The 26,450-nt window shown below is 37.8% G+C and overlaps 2 protein-coding genes and 1 long non-coding RNA gene across 6 annotated transcripts in view; 2 read left to right on the top strand and 1 right to left on the bottom strand.

Moving 5' to 3' along the window:
- Positions 1 to 967: 967 nt before the first annotated feature.
- On the top strand, positions 968 to 6,639 carry tph1b (tryptophan hydroxylase 1b). Its single transcript, XM_065267809.2, has 11 exons — positions 968 to 1,161; positions 1,799 to 1,933; positions 2,021 to 2,204; positions 2,363 to 2,463; positions 2,828 to 2,895; positions 2,989 to 3,185; positions 3,310 to 3,445; positions 4,400 to 4,526; positions 4,668 to 4,763; positions 4,870 to 5,003; positions 5,105 to 6,639. The coding sequence occupies exons 1-11, from the start codon at positions 1,072 to 1,074 to the stop codon at positions 5,277 to 5,279; spliced, it is 1,443 nt and encodes a 480-aa protein (XP_065123881.1). The 5' UTR covers positions 968 to 1,071; the 3' UTR covers positions 5,280 to 6,639.
- A 1,895-nt stretch (positions 6,640 to 8,534) lies between these two features.
- The window catches only part of kcnc1a (potassium voltage-gated channel, Shaw-related subfamily, member 1a), a 36,618-nt gene continuing 18,702 nt past the window's right edge, over positions 8,535 to 26,450 (bottom strand). The window contains exons 3-5 of one of the 4 annotated variants that reach the window (XM_065267559.1): positions 20,079 to 20,264; positions 14,657 to 15,626; positions 8,535 to 13,062 (exon numbers count right to left, since the gene is read on the bottom strand). In XM_065267559.1, the coding sequence (XP_065123631.1) occupies positions 15,514 to 15,626; positions 20,079 to 20,264 (299 nt within the window). In that variant the 3' untranslated portion in view covers positions 8,535 to 13,062; positions 14,657 to 15,513. The other 3 variants (XM_065267560.2, XM_065267557.2, XM_065267558.2) reach the window with 3 other exon arrangements.
- Positions 13,055 to 14,018, top strand: LOC135749146 (uncharacterized). Its single transcript, XR_010532306.1, has 2 exons — positions 13,055 to 13,614; positions 13,924 to 14,018. It is a non-coding gene; the product is annotated as an uncharacterized lncRNA (long non-coding RNA).

Raw genomic sequence — 26,450 nt, 5'->3', positions numbered from 1 at the left:
CGTGCTTTTATTATTTTCCATGTTTCTCACATTGGACCAAATCACCCCGGGCCTGGACTCAGTGTGGATTGGGGCCTTTGGTTTGGAGATAACAGGGAAACCAATGACAAGCAAATTCCGAATCAATCGTCGCCAGTTAATCTAGGCGTACTGCGTGTCTTATTAGATAGTTAGCCACATCGCTTTCCAGAGAGGTGTGGAAATACTGATCCCAGCCCAGCCTTGGAAAGAGTAAATAAATAAACGAATGTCTACAATATATGAATCAAATGAAAGATTGGATACGTTTAAATGCCAAGGTCTCTCTGACTCGATTTGAGGGGTTTTATTGGCTGTGGAGGAGCTGTTCATTTGGTAATAGTGCTGAAACAGTTCAAGCAGATTTGTCACAGATCGTAAACTTTTTGTTTTAACAAAATTTAACATTTTGTTGTCATTAATGTTTTCTTCATTTACTTTATGTCAAGTTTCAGATACGAATAAATGTATTATTCACGTAATAATAAACGTTGTTCATATGCACATACATGACGCATAAAAGTTTGTTAGCCTACCATGTGCTCATTGGTTAGGGAAAGTAACGAGAATTCAACGTTAATTTAGAGGCTATTCACAAACAATTTAAACTACATATCTCTTACTAGCCTTTGTGTGATAACTAATAATTTTTTAAAATCAAGATAATATCGACACTTGCGAAAAGTATTCTGTGTTGCAACAGTGTGTTGTATTTTATTAATACCCTTGTGGTGCTATTTTTTGGCCTAAGAAAAAAACTGCAGAATGTTATTGTTTCTTTAAGTTAAATATCATAGGTATTTTTTCCTACAAGACCTCGTAATATCTAAGGGGTAGGCTACAGTTCCAAAGACTGAATATATTCCCTTATATAACGTGGACTTTCCAGATGAGCCGCACGCGCTCCTCCCCCTCCTCAACCTGCTCATTTATAAATCCAGAGGGAAAACATCATCATTATCAGATAGGCTTCAAACACCAGCGTCTACGTAAGCTAAACACCTTTCTGTAGTAGGCTACCTTTGCTATAGGCTATATAAAGACGACCTATTCATGCTTTCCAACAAAACTGACGGACCGCGTAGAGGACGGTCTTTTGACTCCATCAATAAGTTTTACGAAGAGAAGCAACTCAACAATGAGGTGAAAAGTTTTATATTTTATTTATCTCTTATCATTTGAGACAGAAAGGACGAAGTAAATGAAACCTGCATGCATGACTTTATAACAGTATATGGAACAGAGAATGAGCAAACGATTACGGACTGACAGCATCCGTCTGCGTTGATAGGCTACTGTATGCGCATTTTTGTATACTTTCTAGTGTTACGCATTTTCAAATGTGCGCCTGATGTGCATTTTTATGCAATTTTTAAAGAAATTCCATGTCGTGTTCGTTCTTATTTATCGTGTTATTTTGAATTAGCAGGATCTGTTTTTGGCATAACGTTTGTTCATTTTGTATTAATGAATGCTTGGCTGAACCTTTGAGATAACTTTGAATCCTCTGCCCACCATATAATGCTGAACTAGTGTGTCTGTTGGATAAAGCATGCAGTTTAAAATTGACTTTAACTCCACCAGACCTCAAAGACAGTGTTATTCATATCCAATGATCATCTTTACATGTGATTTGCGTGTGAATAAGGATTTTCTTAAACAAACAAAGTTCACTGACAGGAAATTAAACAAACGTTCTGCAGGTGACAGACTGTTGTGCTATATTTTAAGAGACGTGGTATTTCATTTAATATGCTTTTGTCTTGACACATTTTTTAAGATGAACAAAATTACATGTAATAAGACTGAGGAGGGCAAAGACAAGATCATCCCATCAAAGAGAGAACATGCTGCAATTGTCTTCTCTCTAAAGAATGAAGTTGGAGGTCTTGTCAAGGCATTAAAACTATTTCAGGTAGGCCTAGATAATATTTTTTCTTTAAATTATTTTTATTTTTAAACAATGCTTTCTCTTCATTGTGTTGTCTATCTATTACAACAGGACAACCAGGTAAACCTTTTGCACATTGAGTCTCGTAAGTCTCGAAGGCGTAACTCAGAACTGGAGGTGCTGGTTGATTGTGACAGTGATCGAGAAACCCTGAAGGAAATCGTTCAGCTACTCCGCAAACAAACCAGCATCATAGCCATGGAATCAGCTGATAAGTTCAGCACTCCTGAAAATGGTAGTGTACACCTGTAAGATAAATGCTGTGCTTTTTAACATTTGTTTAGTGGACAGAAATCTATTGATCAATTCTCTAAACTCACATATATTCTCTCCAGTGTCATGTTAGGGCTATGGCAATTATGAGTAGCACAGTGATCTTTAAAATTTTTTTAGATCTTGCCGAGGTGCCTTGGTTTCCCAAGAATATATCAGATCTGGATAAGAGTGCCAGTCGTGTTCTGATGTATGGATCAGATCTGGATGCTGATCATCCGGTTGGTATTGTTTCATTTCTATAAAATCACTTCTGCCACAGAATTCGAAATTTGTTAATGTTTATTTACTTATTATTTTATTGTATTATGTACACTGAAAAAAAGTATTAATTCAATGTATTACATTTTTTAAGGTAAGTGGTTGCAATCACAAAGACTTGAAAAATAAAATAAAAAACTTTTGTTTAAATGTTGCATAAATACATTGATGCAACCACTTACCTTAAAAAAAAACAAATGAGTAAATTGAATGAATCATAATTTTCAGTGTACGGTAGTGTCTCTATTGTTTCCTCATAATCCTGTATTTAAGCAAATGCATATGGAGCAAATAATCTTACATCTTGTTTGTTGACGATTTTAGGGATTCAAAGATAACGTTTACCGTAAGCGGAGGAAATATTTTTCTGATCTTGCCATGAGTTACAAACAGTAAGTTTTAACAATAAGACTTTTATTTATATCTTTTGGTAGTGTTGTACATGTTTTTTTCTCTGAATCTCATTCTCTCCGCCTCCTATGCAGTGGAGATCCCATACCACGTGTGGAGTTTACAGAAGAAGAGGTAAAAACATGGGGTGTAGTGTTTCGGGAGTTAAACAAGCTATACCCCACACACGCCTGTAAAGAGTATGTGCACAACTTGCCTCTGCTCACCCAATACTGCGGATACAGAGAGGACAACATACCACAGCTGGAGGATGTGTCCAACTTCTTGAAAGGTAAGACTGAACAAAATTAGGAAAAAAAATCACTTTTGGTATAAAGGAAATTTATAAAATTGCTGTCTCACCAGCAAAGGGCAGAATGGTTTTATCTTATTTGTAATGACTGGATGCTTTTCAGAACGAACTGGTTTTACCATTCGCCCTGTTGCTGGTTATCTTTCACCAAGAGATTTCCTGGCTGGATTGGCCTTCAGAGTGTTTCACTGTACACAGTATGTGCGTCACAGCTCAGATCCGCTGTACACTCCTGAGCCGTAAGTACAAAGCAGATCTGTTTATTGTGCAGGGTCAATAAAGCTACATGGTAAAAAGGAAATGTTGACTTGATCTACCCCCACTTTTGTTATTCAAACCAAGTAGTCCAAGGATGATGCAGGCATTCCAGCTCAGCATCCTGCAGCCATTTTTTCCAGCTTTGCTTTAAAGGTGGATATCATGAAAATCTGACTTTTTCCATGTTTAAGTGCCATAATTGGGTCCCCCCATCAACCTAGAAAATGTGATAAAGATTAACCCAGTAACTAAGTTTTGGTAAATCATTCTCTGCAAACATGTGAAAAAATAGGTCATTGAAATTTGGCTCCCCTGGTGATGTCAGAAGGGGATTTTATTATAATAACACCGCCCCTTAATCTGCACTATCCAACCACGGAACTGCCATTTAGTGCAGAGATCAGCTTATTTGCATTTTAAAGGACACGCCCATAAACGGCACATTTTTGCTCACACCTACAAAGTGGCAATTTTAACTAAAATAAATGAACTATATGATATTTTGAGCTAGAACTTCACATATGTACTCTGGGGACACCAAAGATTTATTTGACATCTTTAAAAAATCTTGTGAAATGTCCCCTTTAACACCCGCCTGTAACTTTCAAGTTATCTGAAATCTGGCTTTCTATGTTCTTTCGGTGTCAGTTTGGGTTTATTACAGGTACTCCGGTTTATTTCCACAGTCCAAAGACATGCAGGTTTGATGAATCGGAGATGCCAAATTGTCCGACCCCATTCTGTATATAGAATAAATTGTATAGAATCTCAGAATAAAGGTACAAAGGTTGTCACTGGGGTAGTATCTTTTCAAAAAGTACACTTTTGTACCTAAAAGGTGCATATCGGTACCTCAATATCTATACCAAAATAAATAAATAAATAGCCTGTGTCTGACCAAGTATTTAGGAGATTGTTACATTTGTGTCTTTCAGGGACACATGTCATGAGTTGTTGGGTCACGTTCCTTTGTTGGCTGAACCCAGTTTTGCACAGTTTTCTCAGGAATTAGGACTGGCTTCTCTCGGGGCATCGGATGATGCTGTGCAGAAACTGGCAACAGTATGTATTTCTATATGCTGTTCTGATGTTGATATACAGGCAAATGCGAACGTGTTTTTGTACATAAAACTATTAAGCATTGATTTTTTAATTTTTAAGGATACTACTATAATTGCTGTTATAATATATGTGGTATTGCAGTGCTATTTCTTCACGGTGGAGTTTGGTCTGTGCAAGCAGGACGGAAAGCTCAGAGCATATGGTGCTGGACTTCTCTCTTCCATCAGTGAACTCAAGGTAGACCAGATTTACAATTAAATCAAACACCTTTCATTTTACCTTATCTAAAATTGTTGTATTCATAAAAGCAGTTAATATAGCCATGGCTTGGTTTGCTTTAAAGCACTCGCTCTCAGGCAATGCCAAAATCCTGCCCTTCGAGCCCAAGGTCACCTGTAACCAGGAGTGTCTCATCACAACCTTTCAAGAGGTTTACTTCATTTCTGAGAGCTTTGAGGAAGCCAAAGTCAGAATGCGGTAAATGTGTTTAATAATTTCTGATCCAATTCTTTACTATACGCAATATCATTTGTTTGTTTCTTACCATACATCTCCCGTTTGTCCACTACTATTTACAGAGAGTTTGCAAAAATGATCCATCGTCCGTTCTCACTGCGGTATAACCCGTACACACAGAGCGTGTGTGTGCTGAAGGACATGCCAAGCATCAATGGCGTGGTTGAGGAACTCAGACACGAGCTGGACATTGTGGGAGATGCTCTCTGTCGACTTAGCGCACATCTTGGTGTCTGAGACCCTGATCGATCTTGCTCATATTAATAGCTTTTATTTTGATATGTCTCATTTTAGAGCACATTGTGTATAGCTTTTTAAACATCATGTACCTAGCATTCAGATACATTGAATTTACAGAGGTAAATCACTCCTAATGTCTCCATGAGCACCTTTTCTTTGGTACTGAATATCAGACAAATACAGCAAAGTCTTTAAAATCACTGCTTTCTAGAGCTCTTGAAATAATCATCTCTACTCACTATTGCTTAAACACTATCACAATACGACCTCATACTATATGTACACATTCATAATATGATAAAGCAAGACTTAAATGTCCAATATAGCAACATTAATAATACAAAAAATAATTCAACTCTAAACAAAATCTTTTCTGAACATTAAGGGGCGGTTTCCCGGACAGGGATTAGCTTAAGCCAGGACTAGGCCTTAGTTTAATTAGGAAATATAACTAGTTTAAAAAAACATGCCTTACTAAAAACATTACTTGTGTGCATTTTGAGGGCACTGATGTATTTGAAAGTGTAAGTTGTTTTGAGTTTGGACAGCTCTTACATTGATTTTAGTCTAGGACTATTCTAATCCCTGTCCGGGAAACCGCCCCTAAATTAAACTCCCATCATCTAATCCTAACTTCCCCAGATATTGCGTATTTTCATCCAGTTTGATTTCTTTGCTGTTGTTTTTTAACATCAGATATGAAATCTAGCTGAGCACATGTTTAGTGTTTCATTGTATGTGTTTTAAACGCTGAATAATTTATTTGCTGGTGCTTGTGATATAAATCTCTACCCACATTGTTTCACTAACTTCATCCTTTCTGTTATCATGATGTGAATCAGTTACTGTTTGAATATTGTGTATGTTTGTGGTTTGTTTTGAAGACTGTATGAAAGCTTGATCCAGTGATCAGTGTGGCTTTTTGCATATTAATTATGAAACTGGATTCTTTCACACAGATAAGGAAGGAGAGGAACAAAGCTTAAAAACAAGCAAATTTTTGACCTATAAATGATTAATAAAGTATTACCATACCATAATAATTTATGCATGACCAATCGTTCATTGATTTTAAAGAGTTGGAGTTACTCATGAGTCATGACATGCACTTGTAGTAAGACATTGTGTCCGGCAGAGAGCAGTGTTGTTCTCTTACAGTTTACCACCTAAGCGATTACTCAGTAAAACTGAAATGTAAAACCTGATCAATTTAACCTATGATTAATGTAACAAATCCATGGCAAGTATACTAAAATCAAACTCCACTTTTTTTGAATAGTTTTTTACATATTTACATCATTGGAGATATCAATGCGATGCATTAACCAATATTCTACAGTTGTTTAAAAATGAAGCATTGTCTCTAAAGACACCCTGTACAATGTCCTAAAATCTTCTTTTTGTTATAATCATATAAAACTGTTATAATCAAACATAAAACTTAATTTCTTTATATCCTTTTGTTTGAGTTTGTGCTCAGCTGTGGATAGAGGAAGTCATGATGGAGAGGTAAACATCAAAGTGATGGCAGTCACACAGTATTTTCAGGCAATGTCTGAAGTTTCAGCACTTACACATGCAGTATGAAGTTATTTGCACTGAGGCTCAGTCTGAACTTCATGGCGTGTTCAAAGAGAACAAAGAACAGTTAAATATGTGCAATAATAGATCCACCTCAGATATAAAGATATATTGCCAAAAGTTTTGGGACATTTAAATGTACATAAACCTGAATGACATCCCATTCTTAATCCATAGGGTTTAATATGAAGTTGGCACACCCTTTGCAGCTATAACAGCTTCAACTCTTCTTGGAAGTCTTTCTACAAGGTTAAGGAGTGTGTTTATGGAAATGTTTGATCATTCTTCTAAAAGCAGACACATTTGTAAGGTCAGACACTGATGTTGGACGAGAAGACCTTGCTCATAGTCTCCGGTCTAATTCATCCCAAAGATGTTTTATTGGACTCTGTGCAGGCCAGTCAAGTTCCTCCACACTAAACTCGCTCATCCATGTCTTTATGGACCTTGCTTTGTGCACTGGTGCACAATCATGTTGGAACAGAAAGGGACCATCCCCAAACTGTTCCCACAAAGTTGGGAGAATGAAATTGTCCAAAATGTCACACCTGAATTTAATGATTTGGGGGGTGTCCCAAAACTTTTGGCATTATAATGTATGTACTGTATTAGATTAGCTGAAGTACATTTTAAACTCTTAATTTACTTTTGTTTCATGCGTGATGAGTGAAGGAGATTGTAGGTTTTAAATTAATCAAAGAGTAGAAACATCTAACTAGGGATGAAGAGGTTGGTTGACCACAGTGGCTGGATGCCATCTGTTCCCTTCTGAGTAATAAAAATGCAATTACATAAATGATGTTAATATTAAGTGATTAAAAAGGCATGGTTTTTGTTCATAAACAAATGGTTTTAAATGAAATTATTTGTAAATGAATCATTACTCATAACCACACCAGAGAACTTTAATTTGTACAGTATGTGGTTTGGCGGTTTCTTGATGTTTGGTGCACCAGTGTTATTTAACAAAAAACATAGTGTCAACCAGTCCTGGTCTTCCCTTCTCTGGTCTGTTTTCATCAACAGTACTTTCCTCTATAGATGATTGCCAGACATCTACATTAAAGCCACTTTTAAAGCTTATGCAACATCATAAAAATGTCATGGACATTGACAATGGCAATCAACCCTTTGGAGAGTCATTCAATTTTGAGAGAAATTGCACACAAATGATCATGCATTTAAAACACCAGACTACATGTTATGTTTTTTCTGTAGTTGTAAATTACCATTACCAATTTATTTCACATCAATGGCTATTTTTCATATTAGTGAAATATAAATATGAGGATAATCAGTATTGTCCTGCTCTGGTATTCCTTAAGACTTTCTGCTTTCCTCTCCATTCCTTCTTCTTCCTCTCCTCATTCTCTTGTATTTCACCCCAGAGCTCTTCTATCTCCACAGCCAGCACTCCCAACCACTTAAGCCATTGTGAAGGCTTAATTGGTGTTCATTAAAATTTTAGGGCTGGCTGCTCAATGGCAGGCTGTCCTGTGACAGCACAGGAAGATGAAGTTACTATATGAGCAGCGGAAGACCCAGAGCAGACTTACTGCACATGCTCAGTAGCCTTCAGTCTAACCATCACTGGCCCAGTCACAGACTTGCACATCCAAGATTAACAAAGCCACTGTTAGACATTGCTTCACACAAGCACAACATAGCAAGTCCAGGAACACAGACGTCCTTTACTTGACACATGGCAAATGTATAAACATGGATTCCAGTTATTCTACATTGAAATCAATGTGAAACCAATAATTCAAATGAAGCTTTGATGCTCCTAATCTCCTAATATGAGACTTTAGCTTAGGTTTTACAGGCAGGGTCACATGATTATGTATAAATTGTCTCTTTTTGTGCAGATTTAGCTTTCCTGCTTTTACAAAAATATTTCTTCCCTTCTCAAAAGAAGCAACAGTAAAATTCAGAGCATTTTATATTTATAATCCTTTCTAAAATTACCCATGAGCTTTTATCCAAAGGCCTCTTTATGTATTACATGATATTCTTTGAAGGCTTGACACCTCGCACTAGGCAGTCTGAACTGGAGGGTGGGAGGCAGGGCTGCTTGGTGCATGAGCCTGTTTGATGATCCGGTTTGATTGCAGGTTACAATTCACTGTTGCATTGCAGAGCGAGCTCTGGAGTCAAGAGGGTTGGTGCTTTTTTCCTTAATGTCAACTCGGTTCATAATACAGAATCATACAGCAATTCATACATACACATAAACACAAGTGTAAGGAATTACAGGTAAGGATGTAAATAACCCATTACGTTTGGGTCTGGTTTTGTTTACGTACATCACCTTCAGCTTTGTCTCTGTGTAGGCAGAGTCTCCAGACTGTAATGATACCCTTTCTTTCAGAGAATAGCATCAGTGATAATTACGTGAAGAACTTTGTGTTCTGATGTGTGAATGTGTCTAATGAATTGCGGACCCAAATAGCAAGTACAAATGTAACCAGGCAGCAGGAAGGCATGGGAGAAATGGGCTGCCGTTGAAAGCAGATCACATACTTGTGTTGCTATGGTTACGGTCCCTATTAGGTAACTAGGTTGCCATAGTGTCTGAAAAGATCAAAGCTCAGCAGCAGAGCAAAGAACTGGGGGTACATGCACTCAAACAGCGAAAAACACTCATACACGCACTCAAACAGGGCCACACGTGCACTTTTGTTACATTTGAATCCACATAGATATAACCCATGAAAACAATGCAAAGCAACCTTGGCAACAGTTGATTTAGCATAACTTATGAAGTAGTATTCACTCACCTAAAGGATTATTAGGAACACCTGTTCAATTTCTCATTAATGCAATTATCTAATCAACCAATCACATGGCAGTTGCTTCAATACATTTAGGGGTGTGCTCCTGGTCAAGACAATCTCCTGAACCCCAAACTGAATGTCAGAATGGGTAAGAAAGGTGATTTAAGCAATTTTGAGCGTGGCATGGTTGTTGGTGCCAGACGGGCCAGTCTGAGTATTTCACAATCTGCTCAGTTACTGGGATTTTCACACACAACCATTTCTAGGGTTTACAAAGAATGGTGTGAAAAGGGAAAAACATCCAGTATGCGGCAGTCCTGTGGGCAAAAATGCCTTGTTGATGCTAGAGGTCAGAGGAGAATGGGCCAACTGATTCAAGCTGGTAGAAGAGCAACTTTGACTGACATAAACACTCGTTACAACCGAGGTATGCAGCAAAGCATTTGTGAAGCAACAACACGCACAACCTTGAGGCGGATGGGCTACAACAGCAGAAGACCCCACCGTGTACCACTCATCTCCACTACAAATAGAAAAAGGGGGTTCAATTTGCACAAGCTCACCAAAATTGGACAGTTGAAGACTGGAAAAATGTCGCCTGGTCTGATGAGTCTCGATTTCTGTTGAGACATTCAGATGGTAGAGTCAGAATTTGGCGTAAACAGAATGAAAACATGGATGCATCATCTACTTTAGGCCCCTTAGGGCCAATTGGGCATTGTTTAAATGCCACGGCCTACCTGAGCATTGTTTCTGACCATGTCCATCCCTTTATGACCACCATGTACCCATGATCTGATGGCTACTTCCAGCACGATAATGCACCATGTCACAAAATTTGAATCATTTCAAATCGGTTTCTAGAACATGACAATGAGTTCACTGTACTAAAATGGCCCCAACAGTCACCATATCTCAACCCAATAGAGCATCTTTAGGATGTGGTGGAACGGGAGCTTCGTGGCCTGGATGTGCATCCTACAAATCTCCATCAACTGCAAGATGCTATCCTATCAATATGGGCCAACATTTCTAAAGAATGCTTTAGCACCTTGTTAAATCAATGCCACGTAGAATTAAGGCAGTTCTGAAGGCGAAAGGGGGTCAAACACAGTGGTGTTTCTAATAATCCTTCAGGTGAGTGTATGATTAACTAGTCTTAGTACTTAAAAATAACTTATTATGGGAAATATTCAAATGCTGTATGACACCATGCAAAGTTATACCGAGACACAAATATAGAAAAGAAAGTTGTTGAAATATTTTATTTATTTTTCTTGAACTTGTTTCAGTCATTCGAAATCCCCCTAAAATTAATGCAGGTTATTGTAGAGAGTTTCTTCAAAATGCAGCCAAATTGAGAACCAATGTTTAACTGCTTTCTTTTTAGCAACAAAATGATAATATGAAGCATTATCTGAACAGAGAATAAAGTTATATTTAGGTCTTTGTCTAACTGGAGTCATGCTTATATATAGTTTATTTCCACAGAGATGTTTTTATTTTACTTTTTAAAATGGACTTTCAAACTGAAGTATTATTTACCATCAATATCATCATTGCAAATCGTGCAGTTTGCATTCATTATAACATGTATAAGGATTGTAGATTGCAATTAACTATCCTAAAGGTCCCTAAAAGTAAGGGTAACCTACAAAGTTTAGCCACACTATATATTGTTACTATCATAATATTTACTAATATCCAAATGCTTGTGAAAGATGTCGGTTCAGCCCCCTGATTGTTCAATTATATTAAAATAATCACAGCTTTTTAGAATACATAAAACCAATTGATCTTCGGAAATAAAGAAGAAATTAATTTCTACAGAAATGTAATCATGTAAAATAAAAAGCCAGATGTTATTTGTGAAATTTTCTGCAACTGTAACTGCAACCCCCGGTTTCACAGCCAAGGCTTAAGGTTAGTCCTAGACTAAAACACATGTTCGAGTTGTCTCAACTGAAAATAACACTATGCCAGTGGCATTGATTTGTCTCAAGTTACACACCATTTATAAAATATTTTTAATTTAACTAAGGCCTAGTCCTGGCATTAGCTAAGCTTTGTCTGTGAAACCAGGCCTATGTATTGTAAAATCATTAAACATAAAAATATTCTACTTGAGAGAATGAACATTCTTAGCTCTCTTGATTTTGCAAAGTGGTGGATGTCCTCACATTATATTGACCCTGGGACAACATTTCTAACAACCAAGTTTAAGCTTGCAACCAGGATTAGCTGCTTCTAGACCATTGTTTTTTACTTATCATTTCCTCTGATTTTAAGGATTCAGTAATGGTTAGAGTTGGGCTTTGAGATGGGATTAGGTTTTATTTACAAAAATGTTGTTCTTGGATCCACACAATACTGTATGTTGCCCTGAGGACATCTCTCACTTCAGTCGAGCAAGATCCTTACTTAACACAAAACCTTTAACCTTTAACCTTAGTAATTACAATAAAGATCTGACATATCTTAGATATATTGTACAGCTCTCTTCAACACATTTCTTTCTCACGCTCATTACAAAGTAAATGGATATAGGCTTGTTGATCTTTATAGGTTTAGCTTTGTCTTCCATATTTTGGTATTTCAGTTTGATATATAGCTTCTGTTGCCTGATTCTGAATAACCACAAGAATACATTTTTAAAAATAAAGGCACTTAAGAGTTCTTAGCAGTGATGCCATAGAAGAGACGTTTTTACCATATTGACCTTTTAGTCAACGAGTCTAAAGAATCATTTCTTTCTTACATTATAGTCTGTAGAACATTTTTCAACTATAAAGAACATTTAAGTAACCATCATTTTTAAAAAAATTTACACAGAGCTATTCGTTTGACAAGTTTAAAATTTCACTGCATTTAAATAAGCACTCGCTTTCACTGGAGTGTATTGATTTCCTCGCTGGGTTCAGAGAAAGGCAGAGTTAGATTGTAACACACATATGAATACGCACATGTTTACCAGCTCAAGATACCATCAGTCCACTACCATTAACAACTGTGGAATGTAAAAAGTTTAAAAGTGCAACAGCAAACAAAGGCAACTGATGACTGACAGCAGCAGTGCAACAGAGAGTAACACTGGGGCGGTTTCCCGGACAGGGCTTGTCCTAGTTCCAGACTAAAATGTATGTTTGAGCTGCATTCATTTAAAGAGCACCTATTGTCCGATTCACGATTTTACATTTCCTTTGGTGTGTAAGTGTGTATTAGTATGTTAACGATATGCAAAAGGTACAAAACCCAAAGTAAACGATGATGTGAATTATCGTCTCCAATGTAAATCTCTTTCCTTGGACTACAACAAACACACAGATTGTAGGCAACAGTTTACTTCTGGGATTGGTGATGTAGACAACATCGACATTATCATAATTCCTCCCACTTCGGACTCGCAGCCTGTAGGTTAACTCCTGTTAGCAATGTTCCCTCTAAGCTGCGCGCGTGCGCGGCCGCGCAGGCCAGCCAAAGTGGCCGCGCAATAGATTTGTCAGACCGCGCACATTTTTCAGACCGCACATAAACATTGATGCATTTGCTGTTGTAAAAGAATTAAGAGAGAGAGAAGGCGAGTGTTCTAGAAGGAGAAGAAACTTTCAACCAATCGCTGATCTTGCTACGGTGACAGACACTTTTATGAGCCAATGGTAGCAGCGCATTCAGTTCACACAGTGACGCTGCCAGCACGGACGAGCACAGAGTGAGAGCGAGCCAGATGAGCAGCTGCACGGGTCGATCTCAAGAAACTAAAATATTTATTAAGAGGAAAAAGTTCAGATTCAAAACAGTGATTTAAAACAAATTATTGGATTCCTGAAGTGATGCGATAACTTGGAAAAGCTGTCGCTAGAGTGAGGAGAGAGCAAAATAGAGAATTAGAACGGAGGCAGATGCAGAATCACAGAGCATCAAAACACTGCGAATGAACTTCTTCTTTTAAATAAGAAGTTAAAATGTATGCTTTGGTGAGTTATATTCTAAATATTAACTTGACATTGTGGCATAAGTGTTGCAAATCTGGCAGCAAACTATGAGTTATATTAGTTTGTTTACATTGGCCGTTGGTATATAACGAACGAGCTGAAGCTATTTACATTTGAAAGTTAACAGTCAAGTAACGTAAATGTGATTAAAAAATAAAATTTTAAGTGTCAATATGTTCAATAAGTGTTGAAACCCTGAGTTAGGTTGTTATTTGAAATGTTTACATGATGCTTATTGATAAATCTGTTGAACTGAAGATTAATTACTGTTCTGCCTTGTGTTTTTACAAGGCTGGGTTTTTTTGTGAGAATTTCGAACATCTGTAAAGTTCTCCTGCTCCATCTTGGACACGCGAGACAATTAAGTGAAGGTGTATACAAAAAGGCGAGCCAACCAGAGCTGTGCTTTGAATTCATCAGAACTGGTAGGAGGGTATTTTTCCTTTTTGTTTCGGACAACTACTAGGACGTGAATTCGCTGAAACTTCATTTTCCGTATTTTCTTGGATTTTCTTTAAAGGACAGGACACTGACTTTGAACTGAACTATTTGAACTATATAAAGGAACAAACGGTCCTTTGAACCGAATCAATTGATTCATGAATTCAACCCAACAGAGTCATTTAAGTGAATCATGAATTTGGATTACAAACAAAATGAAACAGTGTTACACTTTTACAAGTATTTTATTTATTTATTTATTTGCACTGTAGTATATGAGAACTGATTTTCAGCTTGAGGTGAACGGTTCAATCTGCTAAACCCAGGTACCTGGTAAATTCAAAGAGAGTGTTAATTACATGTATTGGGATTTATACACAGGCCCACATTGAACATTATACGTGTGTATACACTAAACCCCGTTACACGCTACACTGTCATCTCTTTGAATCTCCTATGGTTAACGCAGGCTCGTGTTCATTTTCGGCAGGTCGTGTGGTTGCGAATTCCTCACAGTACTGAAATGTGTGCTCAGAAAAAAAATTATTTGCTCAGTGCTGAAAAAAATTAGAGGGAACATTGCCTGTTAGCATTGCATTGTGATCTTTCAAACATGGTAAGGAGCATCACATTTCCGGCTGACAACGTCAAATAGGTATTCCGGCCAATCACAACCTACAAATTAGCTGGCCAATCAGGGACACAAAGCTTTTCAAATCTGTGTGTTTCAGAAAGAGAATGAAACCTGGAGCTACAAAAATGTACGGTATGTGGGAAATAATATGTTTTTAACCATAAACCACGCAAACACATTGTATTATACCAAATATACCAAATAACTTTGTTTTTTAGAAATGGAATAGGTGCTCTTTAAAAACATCTTTCACTGACATATTGTAACATATATCAGTGCCATTGTTTTGTTTCAAGATGCACACCAGTAATGTTTTTGTAAGGTTTGTTTGTAAAAACTACTTAATTTTCCCAATATAACTAAGGTCCTGGAATAATCTAAACCCTGTTTGGGAAACTGCCCCTATTAGTCCGACCCTATTCAAATTTAAAGGCAGCTTTGTGAATATTTGCTATGAGTCACAAAATGAATAAAGATAATGGGTATGTTTAACCTCCTAAAGATTGCTCTAAATATCCAACAGCAAGCATGGGCAACACAAAAAGCATATTTACAACAGACACACAAAACCACACATTTTAAACAAGCATGCACTCGAATACACTGTTTACACACCACTAGACCAGGTTAAAAAGTTGACAATATTATCAGCCAACAAATACGGGGTGGATGGTTGGCAGATGTCCCCTTGAAATACATTTAAGGTGTAGAAACAGGTCTGTGTAAGGGCCATTCCCCACTTTGCATTCCACCCATGGATCCACCCATTTACTGTATGTACATGAACACACACTTATAGATCAGAATCACGAGGAGGGAGGAGGGGTGTTCTGGGCCATGCACAAAGTGGTGGGAACGCCACGATTCATGACACACACTGAGTCTGCGGGCTGTTTGTGCTGGACCTGCCGAGAAGCCTCTACAAAGATGAAAAAGAAGAGAGACAACAGACGAGTTATTACCCAGACACAAAGAGAACAAAGACGGGTGAAGAGGGATGGCGTGCAGATGTAGGGCTATAGGGAGGAGAAGGAAGGGATGAAAGAAGACCAGAGGCTGACGTTAATGCAGTCTGCTATAGCAGGCACGTTTACCATGCAGGCTTTAGCATCATACCTCATTGAGCAGAACGCACACCGGTTCATTGTTTCCAAGATCAAAACTTCAGCTTGTTTGCGGCATGCAGGTGTTCACTGTTTCCTTCAAATGTTAATGGTTTCATTTATCACCATGCTCACCAGTACAGTCTCCCATGCTGCTTCACCTGAAGACACATTGCTTTTGCTTTTCATGGCCTTCAGTAACCTTCCAATTCACCTCTTTGCGCCTGTCAAGTTCAGGCTAAAGAGAGTATTGGTTCATACAAAGAGAAAATAAAAGAGAAATAAAACCAACATTCCATTGCAATCAATGAAAAAAAAATTAAAAATAAAACAAAGCCCTTATGAGGTTTCATACAAAATTTATTTCATGCTATGGTTGTAGTCATGTTTTCCTGTTTTTCTATGCAGTTATTGTTGCATAACATAGTGCATGCATGCATTTGTTTTCCCCAAAGTTCTAAATTGCATACAATTTTCTTTTATTGTAAATATACATCTGTCTTTTTTTGCTTTTCTTTGTGTACTCAAAAGACACAAAGGTGTACATTTTTTTCTCTCAAAAAATAACACTGTCGAAAGTCTTTACGCGATATGTTAAACAGTTGCTCACTATAGTTTTCCACAGGATCTATTCACCGATAATTATGAGATAAAACAGAAAAATAATTCATTTTGCTCAGTTGTTTTCTCTATAAGAATCACAAGCATGCCAGACAGAAACAAAGTTGAAAAAGCTGAATTTACAATCTATCTCAAGTAACCACTGCTGTCTCATTTAAAATTCGAGGTCAATGTGACCAGAGTCATATGTGGTAAAAACCTATGAAGCTGTTGAAGACAGAATGAAGAAATTTGTTGCTAAAATAAATAGCATGTTCTTTAAACATCTCATTATCAATGGCTACATGTAAATTCTGCAAAAGTCAAGAACTCTTGAAAAAAATATGTGCTTTGTACAGATATTCATAACAGATATAGAATATTTTCCTCTTTTTTATCTAACAGCATGCAGTTCATGCTAAAATCAACAGGTAAGAGTCCACTGCATCTTCTATCGTGAGCGATAGTTTCATTATAAAACTCATTTTGCTTGATTTAAAACCATCCATTTATTCTTCCTTTTTCAATCGGCGTACTGTATGGTCCTTACATGTTCTTCTTTAAAAGGTCCGCACTCTTCCATACACAGTTGGAGAGCATTAAAGAAAGAATTTTTCATCATAAACTCATTCTCAATAAAATCATCTACCACTGCGTGAAGTAACAAAATCCTCTTGACTAGCAAAATGCTTGTCTTTTTAACTATATATATATATATATTTAGTTCCTTCTTTTGGACTCCAGCCTTGAATCCCTCTGGCCATTGGGGAATCACGAAGAAAAAGCTGGAGGTTTCGGTTCCCCTACTGAGATGCTGCTTCCTTCTCAGGTCACTTTGAGCACCTCTGCCTGCATATACTTAACTAGGGCAGTGTCAGCTTTGCAGGGATCTGCAGTAGAAAATACAGGGGAGGGTGGGGTTGCTCAGGGTCATCCTGCCATTGGGCCTTGTTTTCATCAACTCACAAAAATGAGGAGAAAATGAGCTACGAAAATCAGATGTCCTACTGATTATTTTCTGTATGATGAAAACTTGGGAGGCAAAAGAGGTGGAGTTGGACAGAAACGTACAGAGAGAGAATGAAAGAATTGTAGAGGAAGAAGACATAGATGTCTATTCCAAAGCGAGAACATTGTGGTCCTATAAAACCTCTTATCTAGGATCTTATTGATAAAGAGAGGGAAAGAAAATTCCATCAGGGCAAAGGGGAAATAAAAAACATAATAATCATCATGTTATTTGTCATAATTAATACTTGACATTGCACAACTGGAAAGGAAAGGTTATGCTTCATAAAACGTGAGTCTTTTTTCGTTTTTTAGTTTTGAAATGATCCCTGTAACAATACTGTGCTCTTTAATCAGGGTATCCAGTTCTTAAATGATTGACAGACACCTCCGCTCGTAAATAGTGAATCCATAAAACTTTTCCTGAGATCTTTTGGACACTTAATGGCTTGTATGAGTTGAGAGCCGGTAGGTAAAGACAAGAAGCAAAATGAGCGGAGGAGGAGACAAAAAACACAGCTCCAGAAGACAAGGACCAGAGAACAGGACAGACGCGACCAAATCAAACACCGCAGAGGACAGAAGGCAGCAGGGCAGGAGGAAGACCCAGGGAAACAGCTCTAAATACAGCACTGCTCCATCTCTTAGAGAATGGAGGGGATTGGAGAATGGGATCGCCGCAGGAGAACGGGTGGGCCACAGGACCCAGTGGACATCGACACCACCTCGGCCAGCGTTCGGGCCTTGTTGGTTATGGTGCCCAGGCTTCGGGACTTTTGATAACCTTGGTTTAGTAGAGAGAAATGTGCAAATGGCAATTGCTGAGACACAACGGGTTTGTCTGCTGTTTCAGCTCTGTCATTTTGCTCCACACCATGTTTTCATACTGTAGGTGGCTGTTGCTGGTATGGGTCAAAGGTAAAGGGTTTAAAACTGCATGCAATTTCTGTGTGATGACATGCACAGAGAGCACTTGGTTAATCTGGCTTTAGAGAGAGAGCAGAGAAGGCTACGGATTGCAAGGCAAAAGAAAAATAGAATTGATCTTATAATTTTAACTAAAGACAAATTAACATATTCAGGTTCTGGTTTAGTCATATGATTGGTCAGGGCCAGGCCCTATCAATATCAGGCACTTTTTTAATAGTGTATCGTGTGTGTGTGTGCCAACTTTTTCTTTGCCTGTGTGCAAACCAAGTCTTCACTGTCCCGTCCAACACCATGCAGGCATCAGGACCAAGCTGTGCAGCGGGGCCACAGGACTGACCCAACACATGCACAACATAATGCTACAGAAATAAAGAACAGACCATCCCAAATACGCCCTACATGCACATACACACAACAGATCTAACACACACGCACACTCTGAAACACACACAAAAGTACTTCCAGACAATAAAACAACATATTTGTTGAGAACAGTGTGTGTAGTTCTGCCTAGTATTGATGTTGACCAACTTGTGGTGCATTTGCCTGTGGGTAGGATTTGGAGTCAAACAGAGCATGCTCACACAGAGCAACATGTCATGTGACACAGACAGACAGCGCTATTGGTTAGAAAATGATGATGCACGGGTGTGACAAATTAATAACACTTTAAGGATGATACAGTAGTAGGCGACATAATCTCTTTTGAATATTATTCATAATAATATGCAGCCATGTCTGCTTTTTGTTGTTGCTGAAGTGTGATTAGTCAGATTAATTGACATCAAAGTTCATACACTGTGTTTAAATGTGTTGGCCTTTATATCACTATACTGTACATTTGCTGACATGTTGCACTTCAATTGACAGCCTGTAAAGCTACATAGTGTGTAAGGGCCTTAAATGAATCTAAGGCTGCTGAGCGATTTGAACGCTATGTCGTATGACAGCAACACAGGAATGGTTATCAGGTGGTGACCCTGGCATGGCCATCTTCTGGGCTGTGCGCCCAGCCTAGCTGCAGCAGTGGGTAACCCTGCGGGTCATGCTTCGGGCCGCCCGGCTCCGCCCCTGACCTCCCTGAGAAGGTTCCGGCTATTAGCCAATCAGGTAGCATAAGGAAGATGGGAGAGAGGAAGAGGTGGAGGGAGGTACAAACATAGAGACGGACCACATGTACAGTGGCGTAAGAAACAAGTAAAAACAAACGAACAACAAAGAAAAACAGAAAAAAGGGAAGATTAAGGTTGGCCCAGAAGGCAGGTATATGTGTGTTAATATGAGTTTGACATAATGCAGCGTGGTGTGGAAAAAAACGTATTTACAATATGTTAAAAGAGAAGAGGGTTGGAGAAAAGTGACTTGTGGAAGGATCTAAGTGTGCAGGGGTGTTTTTTACCCTTATGTAGATAATAAGCGAATTAATGACAAGTAATGATAAACAATATATGTAAAGAATATCTACTGTAAGTCTGGCTGCTGACATGGTTGAGACATAAGATGTGTCTGCTGGGAAGTTAATAAGCATTTCTGCATTTCTTTTGTGATGAACACACCAATAGTTACAAGCTGTCTGTTGTGGGCGCGCTCTGCTTGTTTGGACTGTCCATGGCCGTGTGTACTGTATATGTTGTGCAGCTTCACTGTGTCTTTATTGTGTGTGTGTGTGTGTAGTGCTGCAATAGAATTGTGTGCATGTATGTCAGGCACAAAGTTTTGCCGTCACATACCCTTCCTCACTCTGGTGCCTGTGTTCGTAGATCGCCTGCTGACGTTTAGCAAAAAACATGGAGTGTCTCCTCGTGGCTCGCTGGGATTGAAGATCTGGCCGTCCTCGGGGGAAATGGCTTGGTCTATGTGGGGACAGTCCTCATTGGCCAGGGCTGCTTTAGCTGCATCACCGTTCACTTTAGGATCTTTAAACACATAAGAAGAACATGAAACTATAGTGCTGCACCCAACCTGATGCATGTAAGGGATTGTAAAAGAAAGATGGATGAAATGGTAATGGTGGTCACTATAAATGTGTGCATCTTAAATGTGTGTATATTTAGAGAGATGCCTTTATCTAAGCCAGTGGTTCCCAAACTTTTATTTTGTGGCTCACTTACTCACTTTCAAGTTATTACAAACCTGTATAAATAGGTAGCTTATAATCTATCCCTAGACCTTTTTATGTGTCTTGTCATTTTATTAAAGGGGCCATGTCACAAGACTTATTTAAGATGTCAAATAAATCTCGGTGTCCCCAGAGCACATATGTGAAGTTTTAGCACAAAATACCATATAAATAATTTATTTTAGCATGTTAAAATTGCCACTTTGTAGGTGTGTGCAAAAATGTGCGGTTTGGGGTGTGTCATTTAAAATGCAAATGAGCTGATGAAGTGCAAACACTGATCACAATGATGGTGGTTTGTTGAAATTGAAACTCAATTGTGCCGTGAATTATTTTCTCTGTCTCTCTTTTTCTCTGCACTTAATGGCAGTGCTGTGGTTGGATAGTGCAGATTAATGGGCGGTATTATTATAATAAGAGCTCCTTATGACATCATAAGGAGAGCCGAATTTCCACAACCTATTTTTTCATGTGCTTGTAGAGAATGGTTTACCAAAACTAAGTTACTGGGTTGTTCTTTTTCACATTTTCTAGGTTGATAGAAGCACTGGGGACCCAATTATAGCACTTATACATGGAAAAAGTTAGATTTTCATGCCATGGCCCCTTTAATTAAATGAACGTTTAATTGAAAAATATAAATAATTTATGGTATTTCATATCAAAATTACTGTCATTGCTATAGTCATTAATTGGACTAAACTGTTTTTGTGTCATTCACCACAACAGCATAGCGACTTTGCATGACCTATCTTATCCCACTGTGTCCATACCCACAGTTTAAAAACCTCTGATATATGCCTCGGATCTGAGCTATACATTTTAGGGAATAAAAATGACCCTGGGATAACAAATTCAGGTATTAAAAGACCTGATCTTACAAGAACACCTCAATAAGGTGTTTTATATATTCTAATACAATGATTTAATCATAAACTCAATGTTTGAAATAATTTCAATGTAAAGAAAGTAAACAACAGTTTGTCACTTAAAAAATTAGCATGGAACCTTTCTTGTACCTTAGACTTTCAATAAACATTATACTGTTTGATTTATAAGCTTGTTTCCTCATGAGGACCTCAAAATGTCCCCACGAGGTCACAAATTTACTGGTATTCATATCTTTGTGGTGCAATTGGTCCCCACAATGTGATTATTACCAGATACACACACAAACACACATTCTGATTTCCATGTTTTGTGGTTTCCGTAGACGTAATGGTTTTTATACTGTACAAACTGTATATTCTATTCCCTTCGCCTAACCCAAACCCTAACCCCAACCATCACAGAAAACTTTCTGATACTTCCCATTTTCAATAAACATCATTTTGTTTGATTTATAAGCTTGTTTCCTCATGGGGACCTCAAAATGTTCCCACAAGGTCACAAAAAACCTGGTATTCCTAACTTTGTGGGGACAATTGGTCCCCAACCGTGATAATTACCAGGTACACACACACACACACACAAATTATAATTTACACTAAATCCATTGTAATTGACATTCTAAGTTATTTATAAAGCATAGGAATCTAAAAAAGTGACTTTAAAGAGCATTGTCCAGAGATCCATTTAGCTATGCACAGGGTTTATTATAATATATAATTTATTACAAAATATCCCAAAAGCTGCTATGCAAGCAAATTACCACTAAACCTTCTCTCTAACGAAAGACACAATTAAAGGAGCATCACATATGTAGATTTTGTAACACTACATTTAACCAAACAGAAAGGTGTTGCTTTGGTTCTGCTCCAAAAAAATAAAGAAATAACATTGAACTACAGCCTCTGGCCACTGTGTAATATATAGAAACAGCTCATGGCAACCAGCCTGTTCACCTGTGAGCTATCTGGCAGCCAGAGGCTTCTGCTCACTCGATTTACGCCTCATCGATCAGAGCGGTGAGAAGGGAGAACGCTGCCAAAACTCCTCAGGGAAAAAATTTTGGGAACCATCATATCTCCCACCTGGATTTTCCATTGTATCACCAATGATTCAAGCAACGTGTTGTTACTGTCAACTGAAGAACATCTATCACTGAACACAACAGGGTTGAGCTCTGCAGTCATTCAAATTGGACACAAGTCTGGCTGGTAATATTCGAGTAGCTACATTTCATTATGGTCTATTGATAGATCAAATGTACAGCACACACACTACAGTGAACTAAATCCCACCACACTACAAAGTGACGGAAAATAATGTTGATTTTTTAATAAAAAACATGTTCTAATCCCTCAGATCCTTTTCTACCAAAAAATGAAATGTGTAAGGCTAATGGTTCAGGCCATGGTGTTGTTATTTGTACAGTAAGCAGGTTTTGATATTACTCTGCAAATAAGAACTCAGGGGAGATATGCATATAAATATCTGAGTGAATTTCTTGTATTTTTTCATCTGTTTGTGTGGGGTGTGCACGCATTTTACAGCTAACAGCACACAAACCTTTAAAAACATATACACAGTTGTGAAGTGACGCAATCAATTGTACTGAAGAGTCTGCAAGCAGGATGGGGGAGGACGTGACTCATCTTCATGAATAGTCTGATGAACACGGTATCCCTCTCACAATCACCTATATGCTTTTCGGTTTGTTTTCTTTCTTTACTAATAATACTAAGGCCTACAGTGCTGTTAAATGCAAATCTTATCGTATTCTATGATGCTACAATAATGCACAAAATGTTTACAAAATCCAAAACTATCTCACGAGAATTCGTACATATCTTACGAGTTGGCTGATTCGTATTAATTCATACAACCACATTCATAAGTTTTGGTACGATTTGCCTTGACCCCTATGACATTAGGGTTAGGGGTTCGGTTTCGTGGTTTTTTTTCTCATGAGAATCGAACGATTTTGCACGATTAACTTGTTACGAATTGATTAAATTGATACGAATTAGCCAACTTGTAAAATATGTAGGATTTCTCATGAAACCAGGCTGCAAAATCCTATATTCTAGACAGGTAGAGCTGGGGTTGGAGGAGGGTGATTGTCTATTTTGAAAAAAAAAACTGATCCATTACTTTTTTAAATGAAGCAAAAGAAGTCAAATGTAAATGTTTATTTATATAGCATTTACTGTCTAGAAATAATGCAAGAGTATATACGAATGCCCCCAGTAGTTAGAAGTGACATAACTATCAAGTATGGTAACCCATACAGCAGCTATTATTGCAGTGTCCAGGGAGCAACTTAAGTCCCTTACTCAAGGGCACCTCAGTCGCAACCTTCCGGCCGTGAGACTCAAACAAACAACCTTTGGCTTATAAGACCCAACTCGCTAACCATTAGGCCACGACTGCTCTTGAGTAACTTTAAATAATCTAGTTTCCTGCAAAATAAATTTCAAAGGGTATAGTAAGTGCACACTTTTTTTCCAAATAATACTACAAAACAAATGTTACTTTAAATGAAATATGTTTGTTTATTGAAGCGTAACAACTAAAAGACTTTGAAAGCTCTTTTATAACAGTTGTGAATGAATATATAGCACAAAATAAGATTACAATTGTGAGTTGTGTGTGGTTAAACATGGCTGATGAATAATTAATGATGGTAATTTAAGAGGGTGCCCTTTATTCTTCTAAAAGAGAGACTTTTAGCTGCATGTTGGCTGTAGACCGCATGAATCTCAAGCACAATAAAGTTTTGATTATAGTAACCATGTACTCATAATAATGAGTGTGCTGGAGTATGCAGTCATTGATAGAGTAGAGGCACAGTTATGAGTCTTGAAGGTCACTAACTCAGGTTTTCATTACAATTACATTTATGCATTTAGCAGCTGATGCTTTTATCTAAATTACAATACATTCAATGTCTAAAGAATCTGATTGATTTATATGTTTACTGCCTGGGCATCAAAGCTGTGACAAGTGTGTATTTTGACTAATTCACATATTTTATTACTGTCTTCTCCATCATTGTTGTTCCCATCATTCCTGCGGTCTATGGAAAGAAATACATTGCGCTCCAGAGAGAATGCACTGTTTACTGTAAAAGCAGCAGTACTGTTTACCATAAAAAAACACTTGATGGTGGATTGCTAAAATGTTGAATGTAGATTTTTTTTTTTTTCAAAAAAAAGGTCAACTTCTTGGTTTGAAAAGCAAAGTCAAGAGTGCTGTATTCCAAACATACAAAGAATAACAATTTAGAGGACTTATTTCCATTTTTATGTGTGGGTACTGTATAAAGTACATTGGACCAATTATCAATTCATCCATATACAAGAATAATACATGACACTATTTAAAAATCCCAGCAATATGTCACTCTCCCTGTGATTTTTCCAACCTGATCTCACGAAATTCTGTGTTATAGTTATGGAAAATTTGATCATATTATCCGTGTTGATGTCATGGAATTCAGCTTTTTTCTGTGCCGGGAGCACAAATGTGTTTTCTGTGTCACTCCCATGGATTTCTCGTGTCATTTTATGTTTTGTTTTCCATAGTTTTTTCCTATTTTCTTACCATTGTCACTTGGGTTGGGGTTAGAATCACTTTCCGTTACATTTTTAGACATCCTAACCCAAAACCCAAATGTAACCCCAACCCCAAGTGACAATGACTTGAAAATAGGAAAAAACAATAAGAAAACAATACATAAAAGGACACAAGAAATCCGTGGGAGTGACACAGAAAAGACATCCGTGCTCCCGGCACGGAAAAAAGCTGAATTCCGTGACATGGACTCAGATAAAGTGATCAAATGTTCTGTGACTATAACACAAATTTCCCTAAGATCATGTCGGATTTTCTGTGCTTTTTTAAAATAAAATATTCCTCATTTCACTTTAATCTTGATATCTTTATTATTGATTAAGGCCATTACAAAGATTGAAATTTAAGTCAAATCAATGAGTAAAATCTAATTATGATGCCCCTAATCTGAGACTTTTTCCTGGATTTCACATACAGGATCACATATTTTATCATAACCACAATATCACGTTGTAATACAAACAGTAGGCATAATGATAATTACACCACTGAGATTCCTCAAGAGACCTCTGATTTAGAAAAAACTATAAAACAGGGACAGATATAGTCACTGAGGACGTTGACCAAACCCACACAGTGAATCCATGTGTACTCAAGACATAGCTGCACTATGTTTGCTCGGTAGTTTTGCGATTGTGGCCAATTCAACAGATGCTTTCGCTCTATGTGCTTGTGAATCTTACAGTTCTCTGCCCAAAGTCAAATGGATGGAGATTATAGTCAAGGCCTTTCTCCAATGTGCCATCTACAAACTCATTTACAAGACAGATTTTAAGAGCCTGTGCTGAGATTTATTTTTAGATTATGATTTCTATTTACACTAACAGCCATGAAGTTTCAATGGATTCATGGTCCATTATGTGTCCCATTCACATCCAAACATCCACCATTAGAGATGCAGATAGATTTTATCCCGAGAACACATTCAGAGACATTTTATCTCTAAAAACTCAATCGCCACTTAACAGCATGGGCTTGTATCGATTTACGCTGCATTCCTCCTCAGCGCATCTAATCGCATGTGCGAGGTGTGTGTTTTGCTGCACAGAAGTCGTGCGAGGCGAGTGAATGACTGCGGCTCGTTGCAGACTGCGATTCCTATTGTGCCGTTGCTTAGACACTGTTACTATGGCAACAGGCTCTAGTGCAGAGTAAAAACACAGAGAATGAAATAATAAAGAGATGGTGTGAAAACCGAAAGCACAGCCCCTCTATTCTTTGCACCATACAGTAAGAAAGCTCTGTTTAAACAGGATGGACTGATCACATGAGACTAAACACTGCGTAACTTATTTCCATACCTCAGCTTTTCTAACTAGAATTTGTAATGCTTAGATGTTACATTTATTAGATGTTTGCGACCGAGCGTTCAGTATATACATTATGTGTGTTACCCAGGGACACACATAATGTATATATTATGTGGGCACCTCACAGACTCTGCGGGCACCATGTTGGAGACCCC

The sequence above is a fragment of the Paramisgurnus dabryanus genome, chromosome 2 (assembly GCF_030506205.2).
Source record: "Paramisgurnus dabryanus chromosome 2, PD_genome_1.1, whole genome shotgun sequence".
NCBI classification, from domain to species: Eukaryota; Metazoa; Chordata; class Actinopteri; order Cypriniformes; family Cobitidae; genus Paramisgurnus; species Paramisgurnus dabryanus.
This window is presented reverse-complemented; position numbering and strand designations above follow the sequence as displayed.